The 27,505-nt window shown below is 60.1% G+C and overlaps 1 protein-coding gene across 1 annotated transcript; it reads right to left on the minus strand.

Annotated features, from left to right (window-relative positions):
* Positions 1–1,780: 1,780 nt before the first annotated feature.
* On the minus strand, positions 1,781–26,692 carry GCGR (glucagon receptor). Its single transcript, XM_038371845.2, has 14 exons — positions 26,599–26,692; positions 8,319–8,482; positions 7,990–8,086; positions 7,303–7,410; positions 6,587–6,708; positions 6,252–6,358; positions 5,907–6,060; positions 5,655–5,814; positions 5,250–5,310; positions 4,234–4,303; positions 3,485–3,573; positions 3,100–3,238; positions 2,922–2,963; positions 1,781–2,675 (listed from the first exon to the last, which is right to left on the minus strand). Exons 2-14 carry the CDS (start codon positions 8,370–8,372, stop codon positions 2,400–2,402), a joined length of 1,479 nt encoding a protein of 492 aa, XP_038227773.1. The 5' UTR covers positions 8,373–8,482; positions 26,599–26,692; the 3' UTR covers positions 1,781–2,399.
* Positions 26,693–27,505: the final 813 nt, after the last annotated feature.

The raw sequence follows: 27,505 nt of genomic DNA on the forward strand, positions 1-27,505 counted from the left end.
AGTCAGACGTGACTCTCAGCCAGCCAGTAAAACAGAGGTTTATTAGATGACAGGAACATGGTCTAACACAGAGCTTGTAGGTGCAGAGAACAGGACCCTTCAGCCGGGTCCATTTTGGGGGGCAGTGAGCCAGACAACCACGTCTGCACTTCACTCCATGTCCCCAGCCAGCCCCAAACTGAAACTCTCTCCAGCCCCCCCTCCTCTGGGCTTTGTCCCTTTCCAGGCCAGGAGAGCACCTGATTCCTTTGTTCTCCAACCCTTTAGCTCTCACCTTGCAGGGGGAAGGGTCCAGACCATCGGTTGCCAGGAAACAGGGTGTCGGGCCATTCTCTGTGTCCAGATCCCTGCACACACCTGCCCTCTAGGGCTCTGCAACAATCATACACTCTTATCCCACCACCTAGATACTGCATAGGGGAAACTGAGGCACCCATACAGTATTCAGAGGAGTCATATGATTACATTACAAACATTAAGAACAGTCCCGCTTCACCACAGCCTGCAGCTGGGCCTAGGTGCCACAGAAGGGAGCGGTGCTGACCCCAGCTTGGCAGCCTGACATGCCAGGCCTAGGATGGGGCAGGCCCTGCAGCCTTGTCCAGCTCGCTGGCTGCGGCAGGAGTTGCTGCTCAGAGTGGCAGGTGGAAAAGCCCAGCGAGGGCCAGCCAGGCACAACCCACTCCAGGGGCCTGCTCTCCAGCCAGGATGGGACTCAGAGCTCCATGGTCGCAAGGAAGGGCAAAGCCCCAGGGCAACTGGCTCTCTAGCCCCCGTATGGGTTGAGACAGGGGGGTCTCAGACTCTGGGGTGCTGGGTGATTTCTCCCAGCCCAGGGCCGGTTGGGGGTGGCAGCCAGTCTGAGGTCCATCTGACCCTGTCTTAGTGTATCTCCACCCCATGGGTCCTGTGGCCTGTGCCAGGCACACGGGAGAGCATAGCGGTTGGCAGAGCTGGATGGAGATGACTGAATTAAGGCATCTGGTGCTGAGAACCATAGAGCCCGTTAGCTGCTGGACTGGCAGGGGTGGGAGAGGAGCTTGCAGGCCCAAGCCAGCCTCTGTTGGCTCCAGCTGCAGCCTATGCCAGCCCCAGGCCTTGGCCAGCTCTCCTCCAGCTCAAACCCACCTCTCACTGACCCACCTCACTGGAGGGCTCCCACCCAGGCCAGAAAGCATGAGGCGGGATGGGCCGTGGGTGAGCAGGAGTCTCGCACTGGGAGGCAGGGACACCTTGAAAGCCCCACAGGCCCGCTACCCCTGCTGGGAGCTGGGCCAGCGGGTCAGGGGTACAGTTTGCTGCCTGTTTGCAGACCGCTAACTGGGCAGAGGGGGCGTCCAGGGCCAGCTCCTGTTGGCAGGATGGTTGGGAGGGCAGACAGGCCTCCCTGCTCGGCTGACTACAGCTGTGCCAGTGCAGCCTGGCCTCTCCCACTGCTCCCCCCAAGGAAGTCGCTGCCTTGCCCAGGGCATTGAGCAAGGAGAAAGGCCAAGTGCACTGCCCTCCAGCAGCCCTGCCCCGGGGGGGGAGGAGAGCCCTGGGCCAAGGGGTGACTCAAGGCGACCCACCTGCCCAGCGGAGACCCTCCGGCCCACCTTTGTGCATGCACCCCCTCTCCCCTGTCTTTGTGCAAACTCCCCCCTCTTGCTCACCCCCTTTGAGCAAGTGTTTCCCCCCACCCCCCCAACAGCCTTTGTGTCTTCACCTCCCTGGGCAGTGCCGGCCTTGCCCCCTCCCCCAGCCCCTTCAGCTCCCAGTCAGGAGGCTTCAGACCCTCATTGCCATGAGACACACTCCAGGGTTTATTGCTTATCCTCTGGAGCGATGTGTCACGCCGCGCCCAGACAGATGCAGACAGAGCCCGCCCCGCCACCCTGTGGACCCCATGCCTATTTACACAGCTACTGCAGAGATAAATTAACCTCAGGCACAGGGGCTGGCGGGCAGCAGGAGCAAGTGCAGGAAGCAGCTGTACACATGGCCCGGCAGGCAGACACCCTGGCCCCACACTCCAGCTGGCACTATCCCCAGGCTCTCTACACCCCGCCAGGCTGTTACAGGGTGCTCTGCCCTCCATGTGGACTTGTGCTGGGGTGCAGACCTTGTGCACAGACACCATCACGTGCCCACCTGGCACGTGCCCCTGAAGGATGGATGGGGCAGCAGGGCACGCTCCATCCTCAGCATGCCTGGCATCAGGCCCTGGCACCCTGGTGTGCACCCCGATCTCCAGATGGCCCCAGGAAGGGGGAGGGAGGCTGGCGCTGAAAGGCACAGGCTCTCGCTTTATGTCCCTGCAAGCCTGCTGCCTGAACCCTCAGCTCCCTCTCCTTGCGCAGCAGAGCCTGCCCATGGGCGGGCATGGGCCCAACGCCCTGGCTGCGTGGCAGGGGGTGGTCTCAGAAGTTGCTGGCGGCTGTTTCGGGGAACTCATAGCACTGGTGCCTCTCATTGGCGCTGCAGCCCGTCTTCTCGAGGTAGTGGGTGCAGGTGTGCGCCATGGGCTGACTCCGCCCTAGCCCAGTGATACAGGTGCCCACCAGCCTGTGCTTCTCACAAGTACTGCTGCCCCCATTGCGGGCATTGGGGGTCTGGCTGTACGTATGCTTGTACTCCTCCTCCAGGTCCTTGCCCAGCTTCCAGCGCTGCCACTTCTTCAAGAGCTCCGACTGCACCTGCAAACAGCCCCAGAGGGGGTGAGCATGGCCCGGGGCCTGCGACAGCCAGCCTTCCGGCTCCCACAGAGCAGACAACAGCACGACAGGCCAGGCCAAGCCCAGAGCCCCTACTGAGGCCCAGATGGCAGAGGGCAGCAGAGTCCTGCCCACCGGGCCTATGCTGCAGAGTGCTGGTATGGGGTCCCGAGTGGACGCAGTCATGAAACGGGCTCCCCGTGCCGGGCCCAGGGTGCTAGCACTCACCTCCTTGTTGACAAAGCAGTAGAGAATGGCCACCAGCATCCCCTAGGGCAGTAAGAAGAGAGGGCATGAGAGGGGCACAGCCCAGGCCCCTTGATTCCTCCCCAGGGTCATGAGAGGGGAGGCCACAGAGCACAGAGGCTGGGCGAGATGGCGCTTGAGGGTGCCAGGCCCAGCTCACCTGGAAGGAGCTCAGGAAGAGGTCGAAGAAGAGCTTGACGTAGCGCAGGGTGCCCTGGGCGTGCTCGTCCGTGACAAAGGCAAACACCACCTCGTGGATGCCCAGCAGTGGGATCAGCGTCAGCGTGGACTTCGCCAGCCTGCCAGGGAGATTGACCGATCAGAGCCAGCCACTCCCCACCCATTTTGTCTCCCCCCTCAGACACTGCAGACGTGGGGTCCCATGGTTAGACGGGCACCACAGGCACAGAGCAGGTCCCATGGCCACGCGGAGCCTGCTCTGGCACAACAGGGCAGTGGGCACACACAGAGCATGGGGCCTGCAGCGCAGCGGCCTCTCCAAGGTGTGAGAGGGACAGCTGGGCCTGAGGCGGGGAGAGGCGCACCTGAACTTGTAATCCGTGCGGCGCATCTGGTGGGCACGGAGCTTGGAGACCAGGATCTGGATGATGCGGATGAAAATGAAGAAGTTGATCTGAAAGGAAGAAATAGGGTGAGAGGCAGATGGGTATGGGGGCCAGGGACTGGAGGATCCCCACCCCAGCAAGGGAGTCCAAGTGGGGCTGGTGGGCCTAGACCCATGAACTAGCACTGGGGAGGAGATGACCGTGCCCAGCCCTGTCCCAGATGCACCCTGGGGAGTCTAGTCAGCCCCAGGCAGCCAGTGCAGGATGAAAGGGACCCTGCCCATGGTCGGGGCTCTGCCTGGGCAGGGTAGGGCAGCTAAGGAGGGGAACCCAGTGTCAACAAATCTCACAATATTTGGTGCTTTTCTGAAAGCCCCAGATCTTGGAGTCATGTGATTCTGGGAGACTCGCTCTCATTGAAAAGACAGGACACATCCAGGCACCGTGGCTGTGGAGCAAAGTGGAAAAATGCGCCCCAACTGCAGCCCAACAGCTCCCTGAGGAGCAGGCAAAGGAAGCCGAACATGAAGTTGTGATCTGCGAGCAGCTGGGGCATGCGAGAGAGGGCTGGACAGGAGGATAGGGTGCCTGGGCTGGAGGGAGGGGAAAGAGGGGGAATGTCTTGCAGGAGGGGTTGACCACAGTGCAGAGAGGGGAGGGACTGGCAGTGCAGGGAGGGGAGGGGGCTGGCAGTGCGGGGAGGGGGGCGAGGGTGAGCTGGGACTTACCAGGATGGCCAGGAACACAGGGAAGCGGGGGATCCACCAGAAGCCCATGTTGTTGTTGGTGCTCCAGCACCTGAGAGGTGAGAAAGAGGGGTGACAGGGGAAGTGGCACTTCTGTATTGATGTGCCACGTGCCCCAGCAGGAAGCTCAGCCCAGCCCTAGCACAAGGTGGTACAAGGCTCCTGGCAGGGATTTCCAGGTAACACAAGGGACAAGGAGGTGTGAACCAGGCCAGGGCTCTCCCACAGGCACAGACCTGCTCCTGCCTGGACACATGCCCCTTGCCCACATGGGCACAGACGCCACCCCCGTGAGCGCACAGACTGTCTGCAGCCTCTGCCAGGCACACAGACAATTACAGATGCACATGCCCTTAATGAACCACTGTGCACAGCACTAGACAGATGGGTCAGACCTAGGCCCATCCACCCTATGCCTGTCTCCAGCAGGAGCTGGCAGCAGCTGATTCAGAGGGAGGTGTTCGAACCCCCAGGAGAGGCTGGGGGCTAATCTGCCCCCACATTCAGGCTCAGCCCAGTCTCTAGCCAGCATGCCCTTACAAGCATGGCCCACCCATAGCTAACGCGCACAGCTGGCGCAAACCCACACCTTGCACGCATGGCCCACCCACACCCACATCTTGCATGCAGAGCCTGCCCATGTCTCCCACACACAGCCAGCTCATGCCCACACCTCGCACATGCAGCTGGCACATGCCCACACCTCAGACACTCACCTTACACACTCACACCTTGTACCCACACTTCATGTGCCCACATCTTGCACATACACTTTGCATCTCCACACCTCACACATGCACCCTGCACATGCCCACATTTTGTACTTTCACTTTGTGTGCCCACACATTGCACATGTACCTATCACACCCACACCTCACACATGCACTGCATGTGCCCACACCTTGCACACCCATACTTCTCACACACATACTTTGCATGCCCACACCTCACTCACATAGCTCGCACTTTGCACACGCACTTTGCGTGCCTCTACTTACTGAATGTTTTCATATAAAAATTTCACAACCACCCAGGGGATGAGGAACAAGATGGGGGCCCCTGGGGAAGAAAAAGAGACAGAAGCAGATGAGAAACCCCTAGAAAGCACAAACACATTCAGGGGCAGCTCTTCCAGGGGCCATAGGCTGAGACGGGGCACCAGGTGCATGTCCTGGGATGGGAAAGCAGCCACTGCGCCCACCATGCCACCTTAGCATGGCCTTTGCATCTCTGGGCAGGCGCTGTGCCATGGCTGGTGCCCGCCCCCCTGTGCCCAGATGCTGTGCCATGGCTGGTGCCCGCCCCCCTGTGCCCAGATGCTGTGCCATGGCTGGTGCCCATGCCCAGGTGCTGTGCCATGGCTGGTCTCACCCCCCCCCCCACTGCTGTGCCCAGGCGCTCACCCCAGCCAATGCACAGGTAGAGGGTGAAGTAGCTCCGCTCAGAGAAGACAGCGAGAACCAGCAGGTTGTGGAGATAGATCCCCTCCACCAGCAGCCAGCAGTAGTTGGCCACGATGCCGTACTGCATGAAGACGGTGGCTGCTCGACAGCCAGCAGCGGCCTGTGGGGGTGGGGGGGAATGAGTGGGTAGGGCTCAGTAGGGCACTGGCCCCACAGAGCCACTAGCATGGCAAAAGGGCCTGGGGGGCTCACCTCATTGCTGAGCCAGATGCCCACGTTGTAGTCGTCAATCTTCTCGTTGTAGCGGGTCTTAAGCAGGGCGTCGATCACCAGCACCGAGACTCCCTTCAGAACGAAGGAGGCGAAGAGGTTCATGTGGATGTAATTCCGCATGCAGTGCAATTTGCTGCCGAAAGCAGGAGCCCCCAGTCAGTGTCCCTCAAGGACCGTGCCCTGTCTGGCTCCTACAGCCCCGGCTACCCTAGCTCTGGCCCCATCTCTCAAGTCCCCCCACCCCCACCTCCCTCTTCCCCTCTTCCAGCTGCCTCTCGTCCCCTCCCTCCCTGTCGCTTCAGGTAGCTCTCCCCCAGCCCCTACCTGAAGCCCAGCAGGATGGCCAGGGCAAGGAGCAGGGTGCCCAGGGACACCGAGTAGCCCACTGTGTACATGATCTTAAAGCTGCCATAGGTTTTCGCAAATTTATCCTAGAAAGAGAGGGAGAGAGCTGCTGAGCAGGGCTGGGCATGTCTGTCTGTCTGTCCATGGGCTGGAGCGACAGAGCCCAGGCATGGGAACGGCCCGTACCCTCCTGGGAGGCAAAGCTGCTGGACCACCCCAAACTCTCAGCTGCTGTGGGGCTAAGCTGAGACTCACTCACACCATCCCATAGGGGCTGGACGGCTCAGCCCAGCCCCAGACCTGCCCCCACTGACCTGGGCTTCAAGGTCTTCTGCGTCCATCTCACACTCTGTGCTGTCCCGCCAGGGCTGCCCATTGGGGCGCTTCACCCACTCCCCGTCCAGCCCACACTTCTTGAAGACATATCTGTGCTTCACTGCAGGGAGGAGATGGGGACATGGAGAACCGGCTGGTTAGAGACCGCCGTGCTCCCCAAACTGGGCCCCCGTGCTCTCCCTGCCAGTCCCCCCAGTCTGCCCATGCCAGCCCCCCATGAACTCCCCTCCCTCCCCAGGCCTGCCGGAGCCCCTGCACTCCTCACTGTGCCCTGCTGGCTAAATCCCCACGCCCCACACTTCTTGGTCCCATCCCTGCCAGGTCCATCCTTGCTGCCAGTGACAGGGTCCTGAATGGCCGACAGTGCCCAGAGCCAATGAACCCTGCCCTTCCCCATTAGCCAGCCGGGGCAGCCAAGGGTCAGGCAGTGAGTATCCCGACTCCCCTCCTCACACTCCATCCCCTGCCTCCCCAACCAGCACAGGGCTCTCCTCAGCACCCCCTCCCATGGCTCCTGGCACTGCAAGCCACAGAGGGCACCAAAAGGCCTCCAATCCCCACCGCTGCTGACCTACAGCTGCTCAGAGCTGCCCAGAGCCCAGGGAGAGCAGATGGCGGCCGCTGCCCATGTGCAATGTGCGCCCAGCAGCACAGGACAGCGCAGCCGGACCTGGGGCCAGCCCCAGGTAGTTACCTTTCCTGTGCCAGGGCAGGAACCAGGGGCAGGAGACGTTGACTGTGGTGTTGGGCAGCGTGTCGGGCCAGCAGGAGAACTTGTCAAAGGTTCGGTTACAGACCAGCTCTGCAGGGAGAAGAGAGGCCCTGAGCAGCGATGGGGGGTCACAGCGCTTCTGCCAGCCCCCTACCATCCAGCCCCACCGTTATGGGTGCCCCCATGGCTGAGAGGCCACTGGAGGGCAATGGGGGATGTTAGTTGAGGGGCCATTGGGGGAGTTTTGGGGAGAGTGGGTAGAATCAATATTTTCTATAGTTACAAAACTAATCCTGAATGCCACTCTGTGTGCCCTGGAATTGCCCCCTTGCCCCCCGTGTGCCTCTGGCATTGCCCCCACAGCCCCTCCTTGCACATGATGCTTGTCTCCAGGCCATGTGAGCTCCTGAGGTCTGTGCAGCATCAGGGCCTGACACTACCACAGCAGCCCCTTTGAAGGGGCAGGAAGCCCTGGGTCCCATTCTCCTCTGCCACCCACTCCCCTGCCAAGGCAGCTGTTCCTGACCCCAGCACACCCAGGGGTGGAAAGGATCTGTCCCCTGTCCCCGCGCTCCCAGACTCACCAGCGAAAGCCCGGCTGCCTCTTGCACAGGAGAGGGGAGGCATCCGGGGCTCATGCTCACCTGGGGCTGGGCACACGGCTCTCACCTGTGGGTGGGGGCTGCAGGCTCATGTTCTGGTGACACTCCTCACTGTAGGCCTTCCAGCTCTCAAAAAGGAAATCCATGATTTGGGCTGAAGGTCCCTGAGGGGGTTACAGTAGGGGGCCTATCAGTGACCAGCCAGCAGCACCCCCCAGGGCCAGAGAAGCGGGGGCAGGACCCCAGAGACCAGGGATTCCCCTGCTGTTCCTCAGCCTGAGCTGCTCCGTCCCCCCCGGCAGGAGCTGGGCATGACAGAGCCGTCCCGGGCAAGGCAGGTCCAGCAGCGGGCAGGCTCAGCCCCAACGGGAGAGGCCAGGCCAGCCGAGCCCTTACCTGGCAGTAGAAGACCAGCGCCAGCAGGAGGCTGAGCAGGCGCGGCTGGGGCATCCCTCTGTAGTGCTGCAAAACTGCATCAGGAATGGCCTGGAGTAACCGGCTTCCTACAGAATGGCCAGGCCCAGCTGCTCCCCCTGCTCCTGGCTGGCTCACAGGAAATCCTGCACGAGACAAAGGCAGAGAGTGCTTGGGGTGCTCTGCAGATGGGGAAGGGGCTGCGCTGCCAGGGGCCAGCCTGCATGCAGTGGGGCAGGCAAGGCAAAGTGCAGAGCTCTTGCTGGATGGCCCCTGGCTGAGTCGAGGGCCCCAGGGGCTGCACACTGAGCCCAGCCATGTGCTGGCAGGACCCGGTGCAGGAGGCACAGCTGCTGCTGAGACCCTCGCTGAGCTCTCTGAAATCCCAACCTGGTCGCTGGGCCCACGGGAGCAAAGGTACTCGGCCCCTGGCAGGGTCAGGTCTGTGGGAGGGACCCGAGCTAGTCGCTCTAGTGGTGCAGACACCAGGCCCTTTAATGGGAGTCCGTGGGGAGAGCTAGTTCAGCACTAATGCCCAGCACCATTGGTAGGGTTGCCAGGTGTCCCTGGCAGCTCTGGTCAGCACTGCTGACCGGGCCATTGAAAGTCCAGTCAGCAGCGCACTGGGGCTAAGGCAGGCTCTCTGCCTGCCATTGCTCCATATGGCTCCCGGAAGCTTTGATATGTCTCCTCTCCGGCTCCTAGGCGTAGGGACAGCCAGGGAGCTCTGCATGCTGACCCCGCCACAAGCGCCGGCTCCGCAGCACCCATTGGCTGGGAGCCATGGCCAATGGGAGCTGCGGGGGCGGTGCTTGTGGACAGGACGGCCTGGCCACACTTCCGCATAAGAGCCAGAGGAGGGACACGATGCTGTTTCCAAGAGCTGCCTGAGGTAAGCGCCGCCTGTAGCCTGCACCCCTGACCTCCTGCTGTACCCCAACTCCCTAGTCCAGCCCTGATCCCCCTCCTGCCCCACACCCCCAGCCTGAGCCCTCATCCACCGCACCTTAACCCCCAGCCCAGAGCCTCTTCCTGAAGCCCAAACCCCTCATCCCCAACCCCACCCCAGAGCCTGCACCCCCAGCCAGAACCCTCACACCCCCTGCACCCCAATCCTCTGCCCCAGCCCTGATCCTACTCCTACCCTCTGAACCCCTCCGTCCCAGTTGGGAGTGCCCTCCTACACCCCAAACCCCTCAGTCCTAGCCCCACCCCAGAGCATGCCCTCCCAACAGCCCTGGCTGGCTTGGGCTTGGCTGCTCCCACTGCTAGGGATGCTGGGAAAGCCAGTCAGCCAGTGGCTGGGCCCACCATGCACCTGGTCCAGGCTTCCCTCGCCAGTCACCTGCAAGCTGGACTCTGCATCATGCTCTTCATGGGACTGTTCCCAGACTAGGCGTCCCCACAGCACCATCTGTGCCTGCCCAGCTCCCAACTGCTGCTGGGGACAAGTCAAGAGCTTGGTTCAGATCCAAAGAGTTTCAGGTCAGAAGGACGATTGGATCATCCAGTCTGACCTCCCGTATTTCACAGGGCATTGCAGCTCCCCCTGTACTGAGCCCGATAACTTGAGTTTGACTAAAGCATCTTGAGTCATAGAAATGTCAGGCTGGAAGGGACCTTGAGAGACCATCAAATCCAGCCCCCTGTGCTGAGACAGGACCAAGCAAACCTAGACCAACCCTGACAGGGCATTTCTGAGGCGCTTTTCTGCACCCCCTCCAAGCTTTCAATGTCCAAGCTTTCAATGCCCTTTAAAAAGCAGACCCCCAGAACTGGATGCAATATCTTAGATCAGTTTTACCGAGGCTGCAACCCTTCCCTTCTCTTACTCCTCTGTTTATGCACCCCAGCATCACACGGGGAGCTCAGACTCAATTGCAGTTCAGGCAACCCCAGAACCCTTTTCAGAGTCACTGTTTTCCAGAGTACAGCCCCACAATCCATAGGTAGGGACGTCAAGTCTCTTTCCCAGATGTCTGTCCTTGCCTTTGGGTGTCTGACTAGGCCCAGCCTACAAAGTGATCCAGATAGCTCTGTATAACTGCCCTGGCCTCATGGATATTTACCAGCCCACCAACCTGCATGTCAGCCGCAAATTCTATCAGCAGCCAGTTTGCATTTACCTCTGGCTCAACGGTGCCAACACTGGACAGTGCTGAGTCTAGAGCTGAGTCCTGCAGAACCCCACCAGTGCTAGCCCCCAGCTGGCAGGCTGAGCCAGCTCCACCCCAGGGTGGATGAGCATGGCCCAGCCACTGGGCAGAGGGGTCAGCGACCTCTGTGCTTGAAGCCTCATCTGGGTACCCAGGCGCCAAGTCTGAGCCACGCGTTCCATTGCACCGGCAGGGCCTGTCCACGCTCCGGGAGTTCGGACTGCAGCTCTCCACTTTCTCTGGCAGGGAGTCGCCCCTCTCACCCTGTCCCCTTCTAGGTAGAGATTTACCAGGGCAAGAAGTGAGCAAGGAGCACCCGCAGCACCATTGCTCCCCCTTGTTTACAGATCCCAGCGAACAGGGAGCTGCTACCTCCTCGGTGGCCGTTAATAATTAACAGCCACGATCCCCTGGCTCAGGGTAAACCAGGCAGACAGTGACTCTCCCTGCACCATCCTGGGCCCAGCTCCTACACCCAGAGCTTTGCCCTGCTCTCATGTGCTGCAGGGCACAGGCTGCGTCCCTGCCAAACCCACAATATCCCTGCCTCTGGCTCAGAGGGACTCAGACACAAAGCCCAATTCATGAGGCATTAATTCCCTCTATCCTGCCCTAAGCTGGTTAAAGAGCTGCTGAGCGGGATTTCTGCTCTGCTAACAAATGGGCCATTCTCGTTGCACCCCCCGTAGCACAGCCCAGGTCCCGAACATCCCTTAGCACAGCAGGGCCAGTGCTGCAGGCACAGCCTGGCATTGCTAGGGCTCTGGGCATTCCAGCTGCCCCCAGCAATAGGGAAGGAGTTCTCCATAGCCAGCAGCTTGCCCGCCCTCTCGTGCTCAGGAAAGCCCCTCAAACAACCCCGAGGGCCCAGTGGCTACCCTGGGCCAGAGCAGTTAAGGGGCTGTCTGCCCATCTGAGGCTGCTGTGTGCCCAGTAGCTGGCAGTGGGCTGCTCCTTCCAGGCTGGGAGTGGGTTCTGCCTCAGAGTGCTGGCCACATGCTTTGGAGCAGCACCAGGGAAGAAGGGGAAATCACCCGTATGTTGCTTTACCAGCCATGCCCTGACTCTGCCCATCACAGAAACACCCGGAACCCTGCAGCACTGCCCCCCGGCGCCTGGGGCCACGCTGCCTGCCGGTGTCTGCGAGCTGGGGCGCCTCCATGCAGAGACAGTGGCTAGTCTGGCTACTCCAGCCAGGGACAGAGCCCCGTTCTCAGACCCCTCTGCCCGCCAGCCTCCCTTCTCATTCAGACACTGCCCGCCCGCGTGGGGAGGGAGCTCGGTGCCACCCAGGCACAAGGACTTTCCCAGGACTCTCCCCTCTGCCACTCGCCTATTTTTATCCCTGGGAAAATCGCCTGTCCTCTCCCCAGACCCTGGGAGCTGGGGAGGAAGCAGCTGCTGTTTGGGAGCCTGAGAAATTCATGAATCAGGGCTGGGAGCAGCAGATGCTGCCTGGGGATGGGCTGGACACACAGGCTCTCTCCATATTTAGAGAGCTCCAGGACAGGGGAACCATCTGTGTTTCCCACAGCACAGGCCCCTGGCTCGCCTGCTGTCAGGGGCTGGAGGTGGCAGCCACCCCTGGGCATCCGGTCTCTTGCCCTCCCTGCCCTGGCCAGCCCAGCCCCTGCAGGGAGTTCTCCAGGCCTTTGCCTTGCCCTGGTTTAAGTCCCAAGTTGTGGGCCCCAGCCCTTCCCAGGGGAGGCTGCCCCACACATAGGCCAGCTCACTGCCAATCCCTAAGACGTTTTCCCATTGATGGTGGCTGTTGCCCCATGGGTCCTTGTCACGGGGTCCCCGGGCCATGCTCTGGAGCTGCTCCCTACGAAGCCAGGCAGGACTCTGGGGAAGTCTCCACTCTGGGAGCAGCCTGTCTGCAGGACACACAGCTCACCCGGCTTCTCCCTTCCTGGGTCCGACCTCAGAGCATTCAGCATCCTCTGCCCCTCTGTGCACTTCCCACAGTGAGTCCGCCCAGGCGGGGTCCTGGGGAAGCCAGAGGGTCCTGCCCCCCAACTTCACAGTTAGACGTGACTCTCAGCCAACCACTAAAACAGAGGTTTATTAGCCCACAGGAACATGGTCTAACACAGAGCTTGTAGGTGCAAAGAACAGGACCCCTCAGCTGGGTCCATTTTAGGGGGAGTGAGCCAGACAACCATGTCTGCACTTCACTCCATGTCCCCAGCCAGCCCCAAACTGAAACTCTCTCCAGCCCCCCCTCCTCTGGGCTTTGTCCCTTTCCAGGCCAGGACAGCACCTGATTCCTTTGTTCTCCAACCCTTTAGCTCTCACCTTGCAGGGGGAAAGGGCCCAGGCCATCAGTGGCCAGGAAACAGGGTGTTGGCCATTCTCTGTATCCAGACCCCTGCCCACACCTGCCCTCTAGGGCTCTGCAACGATCATGCACCCTTATCCCACCACCTAGATACTTAAGAAATGCCTAGGGGAAACTGAGGCAACCCTACAGTATTCAGAGGAAACATTAAGAACAGTCCCACTTCGTCACATCTGTCCCCCCTTCGAGACCGAACTGAGTGAGGTCACTTTAGCCGGTGACCTGGGGAAGTTCGAACCCGCCAACATTTCCATGGATGCCCCAGCATCTCTCCCATTCCTTGGTGGGAATTACACCAGGCCCTTCCAGTTTTATGCCCTTCCTTGGGTCACGTGTGTTTGCTGGCACTTGCTGGTGGCATGTGGGAAGGTTTATGTGGCCCGTGCCCTTTTTCCACCCCAAAACCCCTGGGGTTCAAACTGAGATCAGGTCTTCTCGCAGCGCTCCAGTTTGGAGGGCTGTGATTTGAGCGCTCTTGGTTAAGAGCCCCCATCTTGATCTTGGCCAGCTCTGGGCTTGGGCAGCAGCTCCCCACCTTGTGGCCCAGGTACGACACCTCTGCAATCCCCACCTTACACCTTCCAGCTTTTACCGTCAGTCCTGCCTCCTTGAGGCAGCCCAGCACCCTCTTCACCTCCCAGGTCTGGTTAAAGACACAGATGTCATCAATGGACGCCAGGGCCAGGTACGATAGCCGGCGGTGATACTTCTGGGGCACCACCAGCTGCCTCCTGGTTCCCCACAGTTCTACTTCCCCTGGGGAGCCCATTCCCGGTACAGGAATCCCTTTTCCCACAGGAATCTGTCCCTGCAGCCTTTCCCAAGGGGGTTTACAGCAATGTGGCCAGCATGTTCCCTCAGCTCCTCCAAGGAGGGATCCTTCTGCACCTCAGTCTGGAATTCAGCTGCTGGGGGAGGGAGTGGGACCTGTTCCCTCTCGCTGGCTGGGCCTGGGGTCACAGCCCCGCTGAGCCCTGTCCCTGGTCCCTCCCTCTCTGCCGTGGGATCACTTCCCAGCAGCGCCTCTGGACCAGGCAAACCTGGTTGGCAGCTGACCTGTCCTGCCTGTGGGTCCCCCCCTCAGCTGGGGTCTCAGCTCTCGTCATGCTCAGCGCTGCCCTTGCTGTCCCAGTGGGGGCAGGTAGTGAGCTTGCTGCTTTCCCACTGCATCAGAGCCAGCAGGAGCCCCCACTCCGGTGTGCAGGGGGGCAGGGAGCATCTCTCTGTCCCACCCAGCCCCAGGGGTCTGGTTACAGGCAGGCAGGTATCCCGAGCCTAGCAGCTCCTCCCTGCTGCCAGCCAGGTCATCTGCATTTTCAGTGACCATTTCCCTCTCCACCAATTGGTTCCCTGGATTCAAATTCAAACTCTCGGCAGTTACAGGAGCAGGGCCTGGATCCTGTCCCAAAGAGACACAGTCACCCCCCAACAGGGTCTCACAGCTGATATCCTGGAGAACCCCAACGACCAGCCAGCCCCACCTCTCCTGGGTCTGCACAGGGATCTGGGCCATAGGCAGGGCGAGGGGCTTCATCCCTGGGACCCTCGCCCAGCTCACACAGCCCTTCGGCATCTGGTGGGGCTGCACTATCCGGGGCCTGACAACAGTTCTCTGTGTCCCAGGATCTCGCCACCCAAGAATGTCTCCCCATTGACCATCACCTTCCGCTCCCACTGGCAGTCTGAGGGGCCTGAACCCAGGAGACTCCACACAGACATATAGGTTGGGGTCAGGAGTGGGAGCCTGTCCACCTCCCCACCCATCTGGCTGACGGAGTCTATGGCCTTGGGACCCAGCAAGGGAGCTAGACACCGGGGCTTTTCCGCAGGGTCCCCCTGGTTCAAATCATCAGCCTGCTCACAGGCAGTGAGGTGGCCTCCACATCCCTCCCCCCACCTTAACCAGGGGCAGCAATTTAGTATCGAGGTTCCCTGCAGAGCTGGCACCCCAGGTCTATCCCCACTCACCCCTGGGAGGTCCCCTCTGCCTCTCCATTCCACCATCGCCAGTTCATGCTGCTGCTGCTTCTGCAGCTCTTTCTCGGACTCTCGCTGTCTTGTTCTCTTGAACTCAGCTCCAATCCCATCCTGATCCCCCGATGGAGAACCTGATCGTGAAGACCCCCACCGGGGACAGGAGTCTTGGGGATGCCTGGTTACCACTCCAGATGCTCCCAGATCCCCCCCAATCTGGGTCAGGAATCTGCTCCTTAGAGTGGTCATCATCCTCCAGCTGCACGATTAACTGTGCTTTGGTGAATTTTCCAATGCTCAACCCTCTCTTTTTGCACAGGGCTACAATGTCCTTCTTAAGGAGATGGTGACAGGCCATCACTCCGCTCTTCCCAAGTTGTTGTGGACTCACAGGCCTTTGTGCTCCAGCTCCCCACGGTTTCCAGGGAGAACCCCTAGTGTGCCAGCCCTTCTCGAAGTCACCACCTCTTTGCCAGGGTTGAGCTGCAGACTCCACCCCTGGACCGCTCGCTGCAATCCCCAGGGGGACGCTGTAACTGCAAAAGTCCTTCTTGCTGGTCACACACTCCCAGGGGTTAACCGCCCCCCCCCAAAACCGCTCCTCTCTGAGCTTTCAGCACACCTGGTCCTGTCAATCCCCCTTAGTTTTATTGCTCCCCAGTCACTTACTGCAGGAAGCGCCATCCGCGGGGTGCAGTACATCCCATCGCTGCCACCAGTTGTCACGGAGTCCCTGGGCAATGCTCTGGAGCTGCTCCCTACAAAGCCAGGCAGGACTCTGGGGGAGCCTCCTCTCTGTGAGCAGCCTGTCTGCAGGGCAAACAGCCCACCCGGCTTCCCCCTTCCTGGATCTGACCTCGGAGCATCCAGCATCCTCTGCCCCTCCGTGCGCTTCCCGCAGTGAGTCCGCCCAGGCGGGGTCCTGGGGAAGCCAGAGGGTCCGGCCCCCCAACTCCGCAGTCAGACATGTCTCTCAGCCAGCCAGTAAAACAGAGGTTTATTACACAACAGGAACACGGTCTAACACCGAGCTTGTAGGTACGGAGAATAGGACCCCTCAGCCGGGTCCATTTTGGGGGGCAGTGAGCCAGACAACCCTGTCTGCACTTCACTCCATGTCCTCAGCCAGCCCCAAACTGACTTACCCTCCAGCCCCTCCTCCTCTGGGCTTTGTCCCTTTCCAGGGCCAGGAGGGCACCTGATTCCTTTGTTCTCCAACCCTTTAGCTCTCACCTTGCAGGGGGGAAGGCCCAGGCCATCAGTTGCCAGGAAACAGCGTGTTGGCCATTTATGTACCCTGGCGCTTTGCTCTGCAACAATTACACCCCCTTATCCCACCACCTAGATACTTAAGAAATGCCTAGGGGAAATTGAGGCACCCCCACAGTATTCAGAGGAAACATTAAGAACAGTCCCGCTTCGTCACAGCCCTACACCAGTGAGGCTCAAGCTCCTTGTGTGGACGGCAGCTGCACAGGGAGAATGTCACCTGGCCCCACTTCCCCGCCCGTTCCCCATTCTCCATCGCCCAGCCACCATTGCGCAGTGTCTCCCGCTAGGCCGGCATGTCCCTGGCCTGGGAGGCTGAGTCCTGCCCTGAGGGGCCTGCAGCGCAGGCCCCTCTGCCCGACATGAGCCCCACTCACACACTGGCCACAATATGCCACAGCCCTAGAGCCGTCTCCTAACCAATCTGGCCAGCTGCCTTGCAGGCCCCCCTCTCCCCTGCCTGTCCTGCGCTGCCCTTCCACCGGCTCCCAGCCGCCTGGTTTGGTCCCCTGTTCTCTTGCATTGTGGCACCACCACAAGGCACCAGCCAGGGCCTGTTGCTGCCCGGCCCCATCTCCAGGGACCCTCCTCATTCTGACTCCTTGGATTCGCGCAAAGGGTTTTCAGCCTCTTGGCTCCGGAAAGGCAGAGCAGGCTCCCAGCCCCCCTTGCCCCAAGGCTCCCACACCCCTCAGTCGGGCTCATCTCCCTGGCCACGGCCACACTACGAGCTGGGGCTGCGATTCTCTGCCCTGCACGTGTCCGCAGCGCCAGGGGAAATAGCAGCGCAGCCCCAGCTGAGCTGTGCCCAATGCAAACCCGTACGCGGCATGGCTCAGTCCTGTGGCCTGTGCTCTAACCCTGGGGCTGCCCCTCAGCTCATTCGCCCTGCTGAACATCACCTCAGCTTCTCAGTCCCATCCAGGCAGCTATGGGGCAGCCCAGTGTGAATACAACTTCTAATGCCTGGTGGGGTGAGTGGTGCCCTCACCCCCCCAGAGCCCCAGTGGAACTGAGACCAGGATAATGGGGGAGCCTCCGTGTTCCACCGGGTTTAGCACGTGGCCTCCTTTCCATTGGAGCAGGGAGCTCAGCCAGTCCTGCCCTGCCGCCCACCCTGCCAGGGCTCTGAGCACACCCCTTGCTTTGGCAAGTCTCATTGTCCATCCCCTTGCTGAGAAGGGCTCTGGCCCTGCGTGAGTCTGTGAGAAGGAGCTTTCCACAGGGACTCTGCCAGGGAGCTGACACATCGGCCCCAAACCACACTGTCAGCCTGGCAGTCCCTGCCGGGTCTCATCGGTGGGTTTGCTCACCAGTGAGGCCCAGAGGAGCTCCCTGCCCCAGCAGTGCCGGCTCTGTCAGGCCACCAAGCATATGGCACTCAGTCCTCAGACTGGGGGAGAGGTGCCCTGTGATGCAGGTTAGCCAGTGAGGGGGAGGTTTTGGGGAGGGGGCTCAAGCTGAGAGCCTGGGTGCAGCACAGTGGGGGTGGGGCGTGCACGGCCCCCAGCTCCCGGGGCCTAGAGGCCACGCTCTCTCCAGGTTGCTGGGACTGCAGCATGGAGAGAAGCTGGGCTGCCCACTCCTGTGCCCCGTGCACTGGCAGCTTCTGGCCTCTCCCTGCTGCGGATGCGCTCCCTGGTGAGCCTGGCCATGTGCTGACTGCGTGGCCAGGACACGGAGCGGCTGCCGCTCTCTTGGGGAGGAGAAGTAGAAAGCTGTGTACACAGATGCACCAGCCTCCGCCGAGACCCTGGCTGCCTTTGTCTGCCCACCCTGCCAGCAAGCTGGGCCCATGTGGACACATCACTCTGCCCCCCCCAGCAACACAGCCCCCTAGCCAGCTCTCCTCGCCCCCCCCCCGCCTCCAACACGAGGGATACTGGGACCACCAACCCAGCGCCGGGCAGCCACAGGATGGGCAGGCCCAGGTGTCCCCAGCCTCCTGTTCCGAGGCTGAGGAGGATCCCTCTGTCAGTCCTTGGGGAACAGACTCATTTAAAGCCTTGTCCCCTCCAGCCTAGCTGGGTATGGGGGCTCCACTGCCCCTGCTGGATGGGTCAGGGACCTCCCACAGGCTCCCTGCTAGCTCAGGGGCTGGCTGGGCATGGCATCTGCCCCGTGCCCTGCAGCGCTGGAGGTGGAACCCCTGCTCCGGTGCGGTGCAATCCCTCACACCCCCTTGCCTCTGCAAGGGCCAAGGAGGGGCCGGGGCGGCAGCTGGGTGTCCATCCTGCTGAGCCACATTGGCCCAGGGCACCTCCGGCACTGCCCAGGCAGTGTGCTCTGCCAGGGAGGATTGCCCAGAGGCCAGAGCTCTCCTGCCTCCTTGGCCACCGCTGCTGAGTTGGATTGAAGGGTTTTGAAGAAGAGTAAGAGCATCTGGCGCCATGACTCCTGGAAGTGCAGCAGGCAGGGGTGACACTGGGCCGGCAGAGAGCCAGGCTCCTCGTACGGGCGAGCCACAGTCAGACAGCGTAGGCTGCCCTGCCCCACCAGGGCTGGGGAGGGGCTCGGGCACTAACGGCCGGTCAGAGATAATCAGGCTCCTGGGGCTGAGGCTGCTTAAGGAAAGAAAAGCCCCAGAGAGGAGGGATGAAGCAATCCGACCCCTCTGCTTGTGCCCACGCTCCGGCCTACAATTCCTCCGTCTACGGCTCCCCCAAACTCCAGAGCCTCAGACATGAAGCACTGAGGGGACACCAGAGCCGGCAGCATCTCTGGGCAGCAACAGGCCCACACCCCTGAGCCCAGCCCCACTTGTGGGGGATACAGGTCCAGGGACCCAGAGCAGGCTCCATACATTGACGGACAGCGACAGCCAGCCAAGAGGCATTGGCCGTGGGGGAAGAGAAAGAGCCAGGACGGTTTCAGCTTGGGGAAAGCTCTGCAGAGCTGGGGGGAAAAGTAGCACTTTGCTGGAATTGCTCTCGCTCTGGTAGCGCTCAGAGGCCCCGGGAGCCCACAATCGGAAAGGCCAAACAACCACCAAAGGGCAGGCAAATAGTTACAATGCCCCATACACACAGACATCAACAATCCAGGCAGCAGCAGGTGTGGGGTGGGGGGGTCAGAGACCTGAGCAGTGCTCCATGAGTGGCCTGGGTGGGATTGGGGTGGGGGTGGGGATTAGCACTCTGTCTCGCCAGTAACATCAGGGTGGTGGCATTTGGGAGGGACCCCCACACCCCCAGGGAATTGGAGTGCTCAGATCTGCCGCCCATCTGCCTCTCGCTGGGAGGTGTGTCTGCCCTGGCTGCGGACACTGGCTGGGGAGCCTGCCATGGCTTTGGGGGGCTCTGGGCCAGTCCTACAGCCTGTGGGAGCAATGAAGACATGGGGTGGCACATTCATTCCACTCTCCAAAGCTAAGAGCTGGCAGCCAATCGCAACAGCACCAGCTCCACTCAGCGCCCTGGCTGCAGAGGGAGATGGGCTTTGTCCCCACTTCCCCAGGCTGCCCCTGGGGATTTTCCTAGCCAACCAATGCTGAGGGCCCGCTCCTGCCAACACCTACTGCCCCCTCCCGTGCTGTCTGAGGGCTGTGACTCAGCCCAGATCTCACACACACATGTAAGGGATCATGGCAGCTCAGCACGGCATGGATCTCCATGGGGAAACCTCTGGCATCTGTACCATGCCCTCAGACCATCCCAATGTGGCAACACCCCTGCCACACTAGGGCAAGAAAGCTCTGCCCCAGCACGGTCCCTCGCTGCTCCAAAGATTCAGAGCAGAGGCACCACCCCATTGCCCCAAGTGTCACCTGAGCCACCGGGGACACCCCATCCCCACTGGGCCTATTGCTGAGTAAACAAGCAGTCAGGCAGCGCCTCCCCCAAGCCCAGCACCGACTGCGTGGCTGCAGTCCCCTCCGAGGCAAAGGGATCAGCCCCCAGGAGCTAATGGAGCACTCGCCATGGCTGGCTTGGCTCTGACCTCGGAGGTAGGATCTGGCACAGCAGGGGCTTCGGCACTGGGCCGGGGAGGGGCCGTCGGAGGACAGGAGCTGATGTGATGCCAGCATGAGCCTGGCTCTTCTGAGAGCACTCCTAGGACTACAGCCAGCAACCAGGCTGGGAGGCCTGACAGGGAGGCTGGTCAGGTATTGCCACACCACAGCGCTGCTGCTGCCCCTCACTTCTGCCTCAGAGCCCTCAGCGATTCAAGCCCTGGGCTCCCCACACACCCAGCTCAGTGCTGCCCCGATCCACAGCCCTGGGCTCCCCCTGCCAGCTCTGCGCTGCCCTGACCCACAGCCCTGGGCTCCCCCCACACCCAGTTCTGTGCTGCCCCGACCCACAGCCCTGGGCTCCCCCAACACTCAGCTCTGTGTTGCCCTGAACCACAGCCCTGGGCTCCCCACACACCCAGCTCAGTGCTGCCCCGACCCACAGCCCTGGGCTCCCCCTGCCAGCTCTGCGCTGCCCTGACCCACAGCCCTGGGCTCCCCCCACACCCAGTTCTGTGCTGCCCCATCCCACAGCCCTGGGCTCCCCCAACACTCAGCTCTGCGCTGCCCTGAACCACAGCCCTGGACTCCCCCCACACCCAGTTCTGTGCTGCCCCGACCCACAGCCCTGGGCTCCCCCAACACTCAGCTCTGCACTGCCCTGACCCACAGCCCTGGGCTCCCCCAACACTCAGCTCTGCGCTGCCCTGACCCACAGCCCTGGGCTCCCCCCACACCCAGTTCTGTGCTGCCCCGACCCACAGCCCTGGGCTCCCCACACACCCAGCTCAGTGCTGCCCCGACCCACAGCCCTGGGCTCCCCCAACACTCAGCTCTGCGCTGCCCTGACCCACAGCCCTGGGCTCCCCATCACACCCAGCTCTGTGCTGCCCCGTCCCACAGCCCTGGGCTTGCCCCACCCCTAGCTCTGTGCTGCCCCGACCCATAGCCCTCAGCTATTCCAGCCTTGGGTATAAAGGAGGTATAACAGCGCATATTTATGCAAGGAGCCATCCGATTGGCTGAGGCACCTCTGATGTCACAAGTGGACTGACTTATTTGCATACAGTTTTGCTATTGATTAAAATGCTGTAATCGTTGCACAGGGAGAGATTATGATGTCACAAGGCCCCAGTGACATCAGCTTTTATATCACAGTGGTCCAAGAAAACCCAAAGCAAGTTTTATAGCATTTCCACCAATAAGAATGCAGTATGCAAATGAACTAAATCAACTGTAAAAAGAAAAGGAGGACTTGTGGCACCTTAGAGACTAACAAATTTATTTGAGCATAAGCTTTCGTGAGCTACAGCTCACTTCATCGGAGTGAAAGCTTATGCTCCAATAAATTTGTTAGTCTCTAAGGTGCCACAAGTCCCCCTTTTCTTTTTGCGGATACAGACTAACACGGCTGCTGCTCTGAAATAAATCAACTGTGTACTCCTTGGCAGTCAACATCTCTCCTCCAGGATGAGTTGTTCAGAACTGCAAAAATCAAACCATCCCAAGCAGCCATCTTCAGCTCCAGCAACCCCCTGGGGGTAAGAGTCCCAGCAAGAAACAGAGCCCCATGTGCAGGCGGGTGAGCTCTGGGGTGTGGATAAGGTGCCCTGCAGGGAGGCTCTGGGTGGGGCAGACAGCTCACCAAGTTGTCTGAGTCAGGAAATGAAAAACCAGGCAATTCAGAGAACTAGGGCAGATACGCCAAAGCTCAGAGCACGCAAGTGGCATGGTTGTGGTTAGCATGTCCCGCCTGTACTGCGAGCTCAGTACCTGGGAGGGCCTGGGAACAGCTCCCTGCTGTGAGGATGGGCTTACAGACCCTCAAATCCCATCTTGCCCATTTAACTAATAAACGCTTTGGGTCTCACAGAGCTGGAAGACACTTCCTGGAATGTCACCAGGAGCACGAGCTGAGAACCCCATTGTGCTGAGGGCTTGGCTGGTCAGTCACAGTGCAGGGGACCATCCCCTTTCCCTGCAGCACAAGTACCCATGTCCCAGAGAGCGAGGAAATGAGACCACTAGAGCAAGATGCTGCTGACATGTCAGCCCTGGCTGCACAGGAATCACGAGGGGAGACGCTTCCCCAGATACGATGGTTCCTTCCTGCATCACCCATGTGGATCTCAGAAGCAGACACAGCTAGGTGGATGCTGGCTATTACACTCAGCCATCAGTTACAGACTGGTTCTCCAAACACTGGGCCTTATAGTGAGATGGAGCCCAGAGAATGCAGGCCTTCGCAGCCATGACAGGAGAGCTGACAGGCTGAGTTCACAGAGCATCGGGGCAGAATGGGGCACAGGAGCAGCAGGGAGGGGAGGAGGGGAGAAGCTGGTACGTGGCTTGTGGACTTAGTATGTATATACTGTTGGACTGGGCCTGATCTCCCGCAAGGCTCAGTGCAAAACCCATCTGGGGGACAGGACTCGAGGGCTGCATACTCTCACCCTTGTGCTGCTGGCTGAAGTTTGCAGGTTACAGGTTTCTTGTTATGTATTTTTAATCCACGTTTTGTCTCTTTCTTGCTCTTTTGTCTTTTTCTCTCTTGACGCAATGGAACCCAGAATACTGAATTCAGCAGGGCAGTACCAGTTTCGGGGAGGAGGTTGTGGGGAGGGCTCACAAGGGCTCACAGTTGGGGCAGCACCAACACGGCCCCGGGGAGACTGCAGGCGCTCACGTTTTCCTGCAGACACACAGATGAAGGAGAAGGAATTGCAGGGGCTGTACTGAACCTGGGTGAGAGCAGCAGAGCACATTCACGGGGCAGGACAGGCCCCAGGCTGGGCACAAGCAAACACCCCAGCACTGGCTACAGAACAGCAGGGCAGAAAGGAAACTACGTGAGGGCAATGATTTGTAAGCCAAAGCCCTGCTTGTGTCCCCCTCCTCCCCCAGAGCTTGAGCTCAGATCTGAAGAAGTCCCTTGCTCAGGAAGTGACGTGTCAGGACCAGGAGAGAGCAAAGGTGAACTCTCTGCACGGGTTTCACAAATGCACATGCAGCTGCCTGGCCAACAAGGTCATGGACTCAAAGGACCTGGTTAAACAAAAGCTTTACAAACACTCTGTTGACACAGCCTAGTTCAGAACAGAGTCACAAAGGGCACTCACAGGGGTGCTGCTATGTGGCCCACAAAGATAGGGCTTGGGGCCTCCACTTCAGGGTCAGGGGTGACCCCACCAGATCAGATTCACCTGCAGGAATAATCCAAGAGCTTTCACTCAGGTTCTCAAGTCATCACAGTTCCCCCCACACTGGTGTGAAAAGCGGTGTAACCACTGGCTGTTTCCAGACCCATTTGAGAACATCATATTTACACCAAGTTCTCCCAGGTTTGGCCCATCTACACTAGCGTTTCCCCAGAGTTCGATGCAAGATCAGGGCACGCCCTGACTGGCATTCCCCTCATCTGGGTGGGACCCTGCATGAACTGTTCCCACTACATCACACATCAAAAGCAAAGTCATTTGAAAAGCCCCTTCCCAGAGGTGCCTGGGGCCTGGGCCACTGTCACAGGCTGCCAGGATTGCAGAGAGAAGTGCGTGCACCAGCCACTGCCTGGGGATATGCCAATGACACATAATCATTGTGGCCAGTCAAGAAAAGGAGGGACTCAGCCCTGGTAGAACCAGATACCTAGGCAATAAGATGGCAGAGGGCACCCAGCAGGGGAAAGCCATGGTCAAGCCCATGGTGAGGGACAGTTTCAGCTTCTCAGTACACTGCTCAGGTCACAGCTGTAAAACCAAAGGGAAGAGGTCTGATGTCACTGCAGGAAGCCGTCTGATCAACATGCAGCTGGGTTGAAATGGGGACCAAGAGAAGGGGCTAGAGAATAAGATGGATGGACAGTGCTGTGGCCTTTCTCCCAGCCCAGGGGGAGCTGGTGATACCAGCAATACCAGGATCAGCATCTCCAAAAGGGCAGATAACCAGGGAGTGCAGAGAAAGGCCACACACCATGAGGAGAGGGGCCAGTACTGGAGACACGGGCTAGTTCACACGGAAAGGAGAGGAAGAGAAGAGGTTCTGGAGGGAGATGCTGCTATTCACACCATCCCATAATACTAAAGCAAGGTGGCACAGCCATCTGCTCACACAACCAACCTTTTATGGTGCCCCAGATAAATCAAAATAGCCCCATTCAACCAGGAAAAACTCCTGCTGCCCCTCTCCCCAACAAGATCTGGCAGGGCCCAGATCCATGGGGATAGCCAGAACGGAACAAAAGATGGTTCCACCCGCTGCGCCATTCCGTAGGGCCCGAGAGCACAGAACCGGCTCTGGGAGTGGTTGCCAGGCAGGGAACTGGTTCCCTTTCTCCATCTGGGAGAAATGCAGAAAGGTAACAAGCAGCACCGAGCCAAAGGCCAGGGAAAACTTGCCTGTCCCTGCCGTTTTAGCTGTCTCCTGCATGACCTATGACACAGGGCAAGGATGCAGCCAGCTCCTGCCTGCACAAAGCCTCTTGCACCAGTAGATGCACTGGACCATGCTTTTTAAAAACACAGCATCAAACCCCAGGATGGGTTTTGGTTTTTACACAATGGATCATTAACCCATGGCACTCACTGCTGCAGGGTACCGGTAAACAAAAGAGCTCAGTGTGATCTAAATCAGATTAGACAGTAGGATGACTAAATATTTGCAGTAACACCAGCCAGGATAAACAGCTCTGGATTGACATGGCCCAGAATTTAAGATGCCAACCAGTTGGGATCATGAGGAAACCCCTCCCCCCCAGTCTAGTTTGCCCCATGAGGTACATTGTTAAGTAATTTCCCTCTCAACTCACAGAGGTCAGGAAGGTGCTGGGGTCCCTCCCAGCCACCACAGGGGTCAACGCTGCATGTGCCCTGCAGCATTTCTCTGGCATGCTGCACAGTCTGGTTTCACAGGGGCCACTTTCTTCCTCCTTCCCTACTAATGGGGACAGGTCACGGGCCAGAGGAACCATCTTTTGTTCCATTCTGGCTACCCCCATGGATCTGGGCCCTGCCAGATCTTGTTGGGGAGAGGGGCAGCAGAGACAGGTGGGGGCTCTGCTAGGAGCCCTTTTCTGCTCCAGGCCTTGCCCCACCTCTTCTGGAGGTGCTAGATTTCCAGCATCATTGTCCTGATTATTAACACCAGCTAAGTGGTGCAGCGCTGATCCCCCCACCCCCAAGTCTCACCAAGGAGGGATGTTCTGGCCACTGCTCTGATCCACTTAGCCCAAGAGTTACAGGGAGAGCGAGAGGTTGGAAGAGGTTGGTGCCCTGGAGGAGCCCAGGGGAGGGGAGCCAAAGCTCTGAGCACAAACATTTCAGATGCTGCCTCTCCTCTGGCAGTGGCTCCCTGGCCCTGCTGAGCTGTTTCCTGAGCCCAGCCAGCCGCCTGCCATTAGCATTAATTAGGCTCAAGCTTTGCTGCTGTTGGGTGACTTGCTGCTTGGAAGTGATTCCAGAGTGAGGCAGGGGGTGTCAGGTGGCGACGTGGGGTCATGGGTTGGGGCTGTCTGCAGGTGATGGCACTGCAGCCACTCAGCATTAAGGGATGGGAAGGCAGCAAGATACAGCTGCTGGAGCATGATAAGGTCCTAGGGCCAAGGGGATGGTGCAGCCATGAGCCAGGACTGGAGGGAGGGGCTGCTACATACCCATTGACGTGCTAGCTCAGAGGATCTGGGCATTTGTCACAAGGATCAGCAGTGAAACAGTTAACAAAGTTATCTTTTAATTCTCAACATTAGGGTTCAGAGCTAAGGCTCCTGAGCTGAATGGCACCTGTCTCAGGGGTAGTGCTATTGCTCAGCCTAGGTCATACATGGCCGATGGAAAAAGGGGGGAAAGGAACCCTGCCTCTCTGACCCATACAGCCAGAGCCGGGGGCTTTCCTGCCACTCCTGTACTGCCCCTTGGCCACTAACTAACCTCTCCCCGTGCCCCCCCCGCCCCCCAGCGGCCTGCGCGCCCCCTGTACTGCCACTAGACTGGGTCGCCTCTGAGCCTCTTGTCTGGCTCTGCCTCACCCCCCCTCCCTGCCGGGACGGCGGCACGTTTTTGAACGAAAGTTTAGCTTCTGCACTGCAGGGGCGGGTGGGGCAGAGCGGTCTGGATACCGCGGTGACGGGCGCTAGAGCCAGGGCAGAGTCCCGGCATCTCCCCGGGTACAGCCGAAAGATATCCCGGTCATAGCGGCGGAACCCTGGGCTGCCCCATCCTCTTCACCTGCTCCTAACCCTGGGACCGGAACGGGGGGCGGCACCGGGTGAGAGAAACAAACCACCCAGAGACCAGGGAGAGCGACGTGCCCAGGAGCCCAGACCGGGACTAATACGGGGAACAGCCACGGAACAAAACACCCCTGGGGAGAGCGCAGCGCAGCGCCCGCCGTGCGCCTTTCGCTGAGGGCGCAGCGACACCAGCCCCCCCGTGCGCCCCTGGGGAGAGCGCAGCGCAGGGTCTCCCGCCTGTTCTGCCCCCAATCCGTCTCCTTCCTTCCTGCTCCCCCAGGGCCTGTCCCCTCGTGTCCAGCCCTCTCTCCCCAGAGCAGATCCAGCCCGCAGGACCGGGGCGGTACCTCGTGGGGCGCAGCTCCAGGGTGCATCTTCCAGGAGAGGCTCCAGGTGCCCGGGCTGGAGCCCAGCCGCCGTCCGCCTCCCTACCTCTCCAGCTCCGCTGAAAACTTTTGCCGGAGCTGCGGCTCAGGGGGAGGGACCGACGGGCGGGGGAGGGACCGGCGGGCCACGGAGCCGCTCTCTCTCCCCGCAGCCTCTGCTCCCCTCCCAGGCAGGAGCGGCCCCCAGGCCAGCAGGTGCAGGGGGAGATCCCCGCAGAGCAGCAAAGCTCCCCAGGCCAGGCAGAGCACGAGGGGAGCCCATGTCTCTTCCCCTAGAATAAAGAGCCCCCCGGCACCCCCCACACGCTCGGGGGGTAGCGCCAACCCCACTCCCCACCCAAAGGCCCCAAGGAGGTGTCCTGGGACCCTGGAGAAGAGGGCTGTAGGGTTTCAACTCTACCCTCTGCCCCCTCCTTTTGCCCTTTGTCCCGGTTCACTGCCAGTCCCTAGATGTGGAGAAGCCCCTGTGCCAGCCCTAGAACTGGGGGGTGGAGGCCATCTTTGGGGAAAGAGAATTCAGTGCTACCTCCGTCAATAGCCAAGGGCCCTGTCCTAGCGTCAGCCTAGCCATAGCATCCGAGGGGCCGGAATCCGCCGTGGTGTGAGTGCCAGTAACGTGTCATTAACACTCAGGCAAAGAGAGACCAGTGTGGGATGTGACAGGGCCTGGGGCAACACAGACAGTGGCCAATAACTAGGGCCCTGACAAATTCATGGTCCATTTTGGTCAATTCCACAGTCACAGGATTTTAAAAATCGTAAATTTCATGATTTCGGTTAAATCTGCGATTTCATGGTATTGTAATTGTAGGGATCCTGATCCAGAAAGGAGTTGTGGGTGGGTGGGTGGGGCGGGGGGGGGGGGTTT

The sequence above is a fragment of the Dermochelys coriacea genome, chromosome 14, assembly GCF_009764565.3.
Source record: "Dermochelys coriacea isolate rDerCor1 chromosome 14, rDerCor1.pri.v4, whole genome shotgun sequence".
NCBI lineage: Eukaryota > Metazoa > Chordata > Testudines > Dermochelyidae > Dermochelys > Dermochelys coriacea.

Bases quoted from the DNA above. Each gene is read 5' to 3' on its own strand.
- GCGR (XM_038371845.2), bottom strand. From the start codon at position 8,372: ATGCCCCAGCCGCGCCTGCTCAGCCTCCTGCTGGCGCTGGTCTTCTAC. The intron at 6,709-7,302 runs GTAACTACCTGG...TCCTCCCTGCAG, and splicing joins CCTGCCCTGGCACAGGAAAG to TGAAGCACAGATATGTCTTC. The intron at 2,964-3,099 runs GTGAGCTGGGCC...TTACTGCCCTAG, and splicing joins TCTTCCTGAGCTCCTTCCAG to GGGATGCTGGTGGCCATTCT.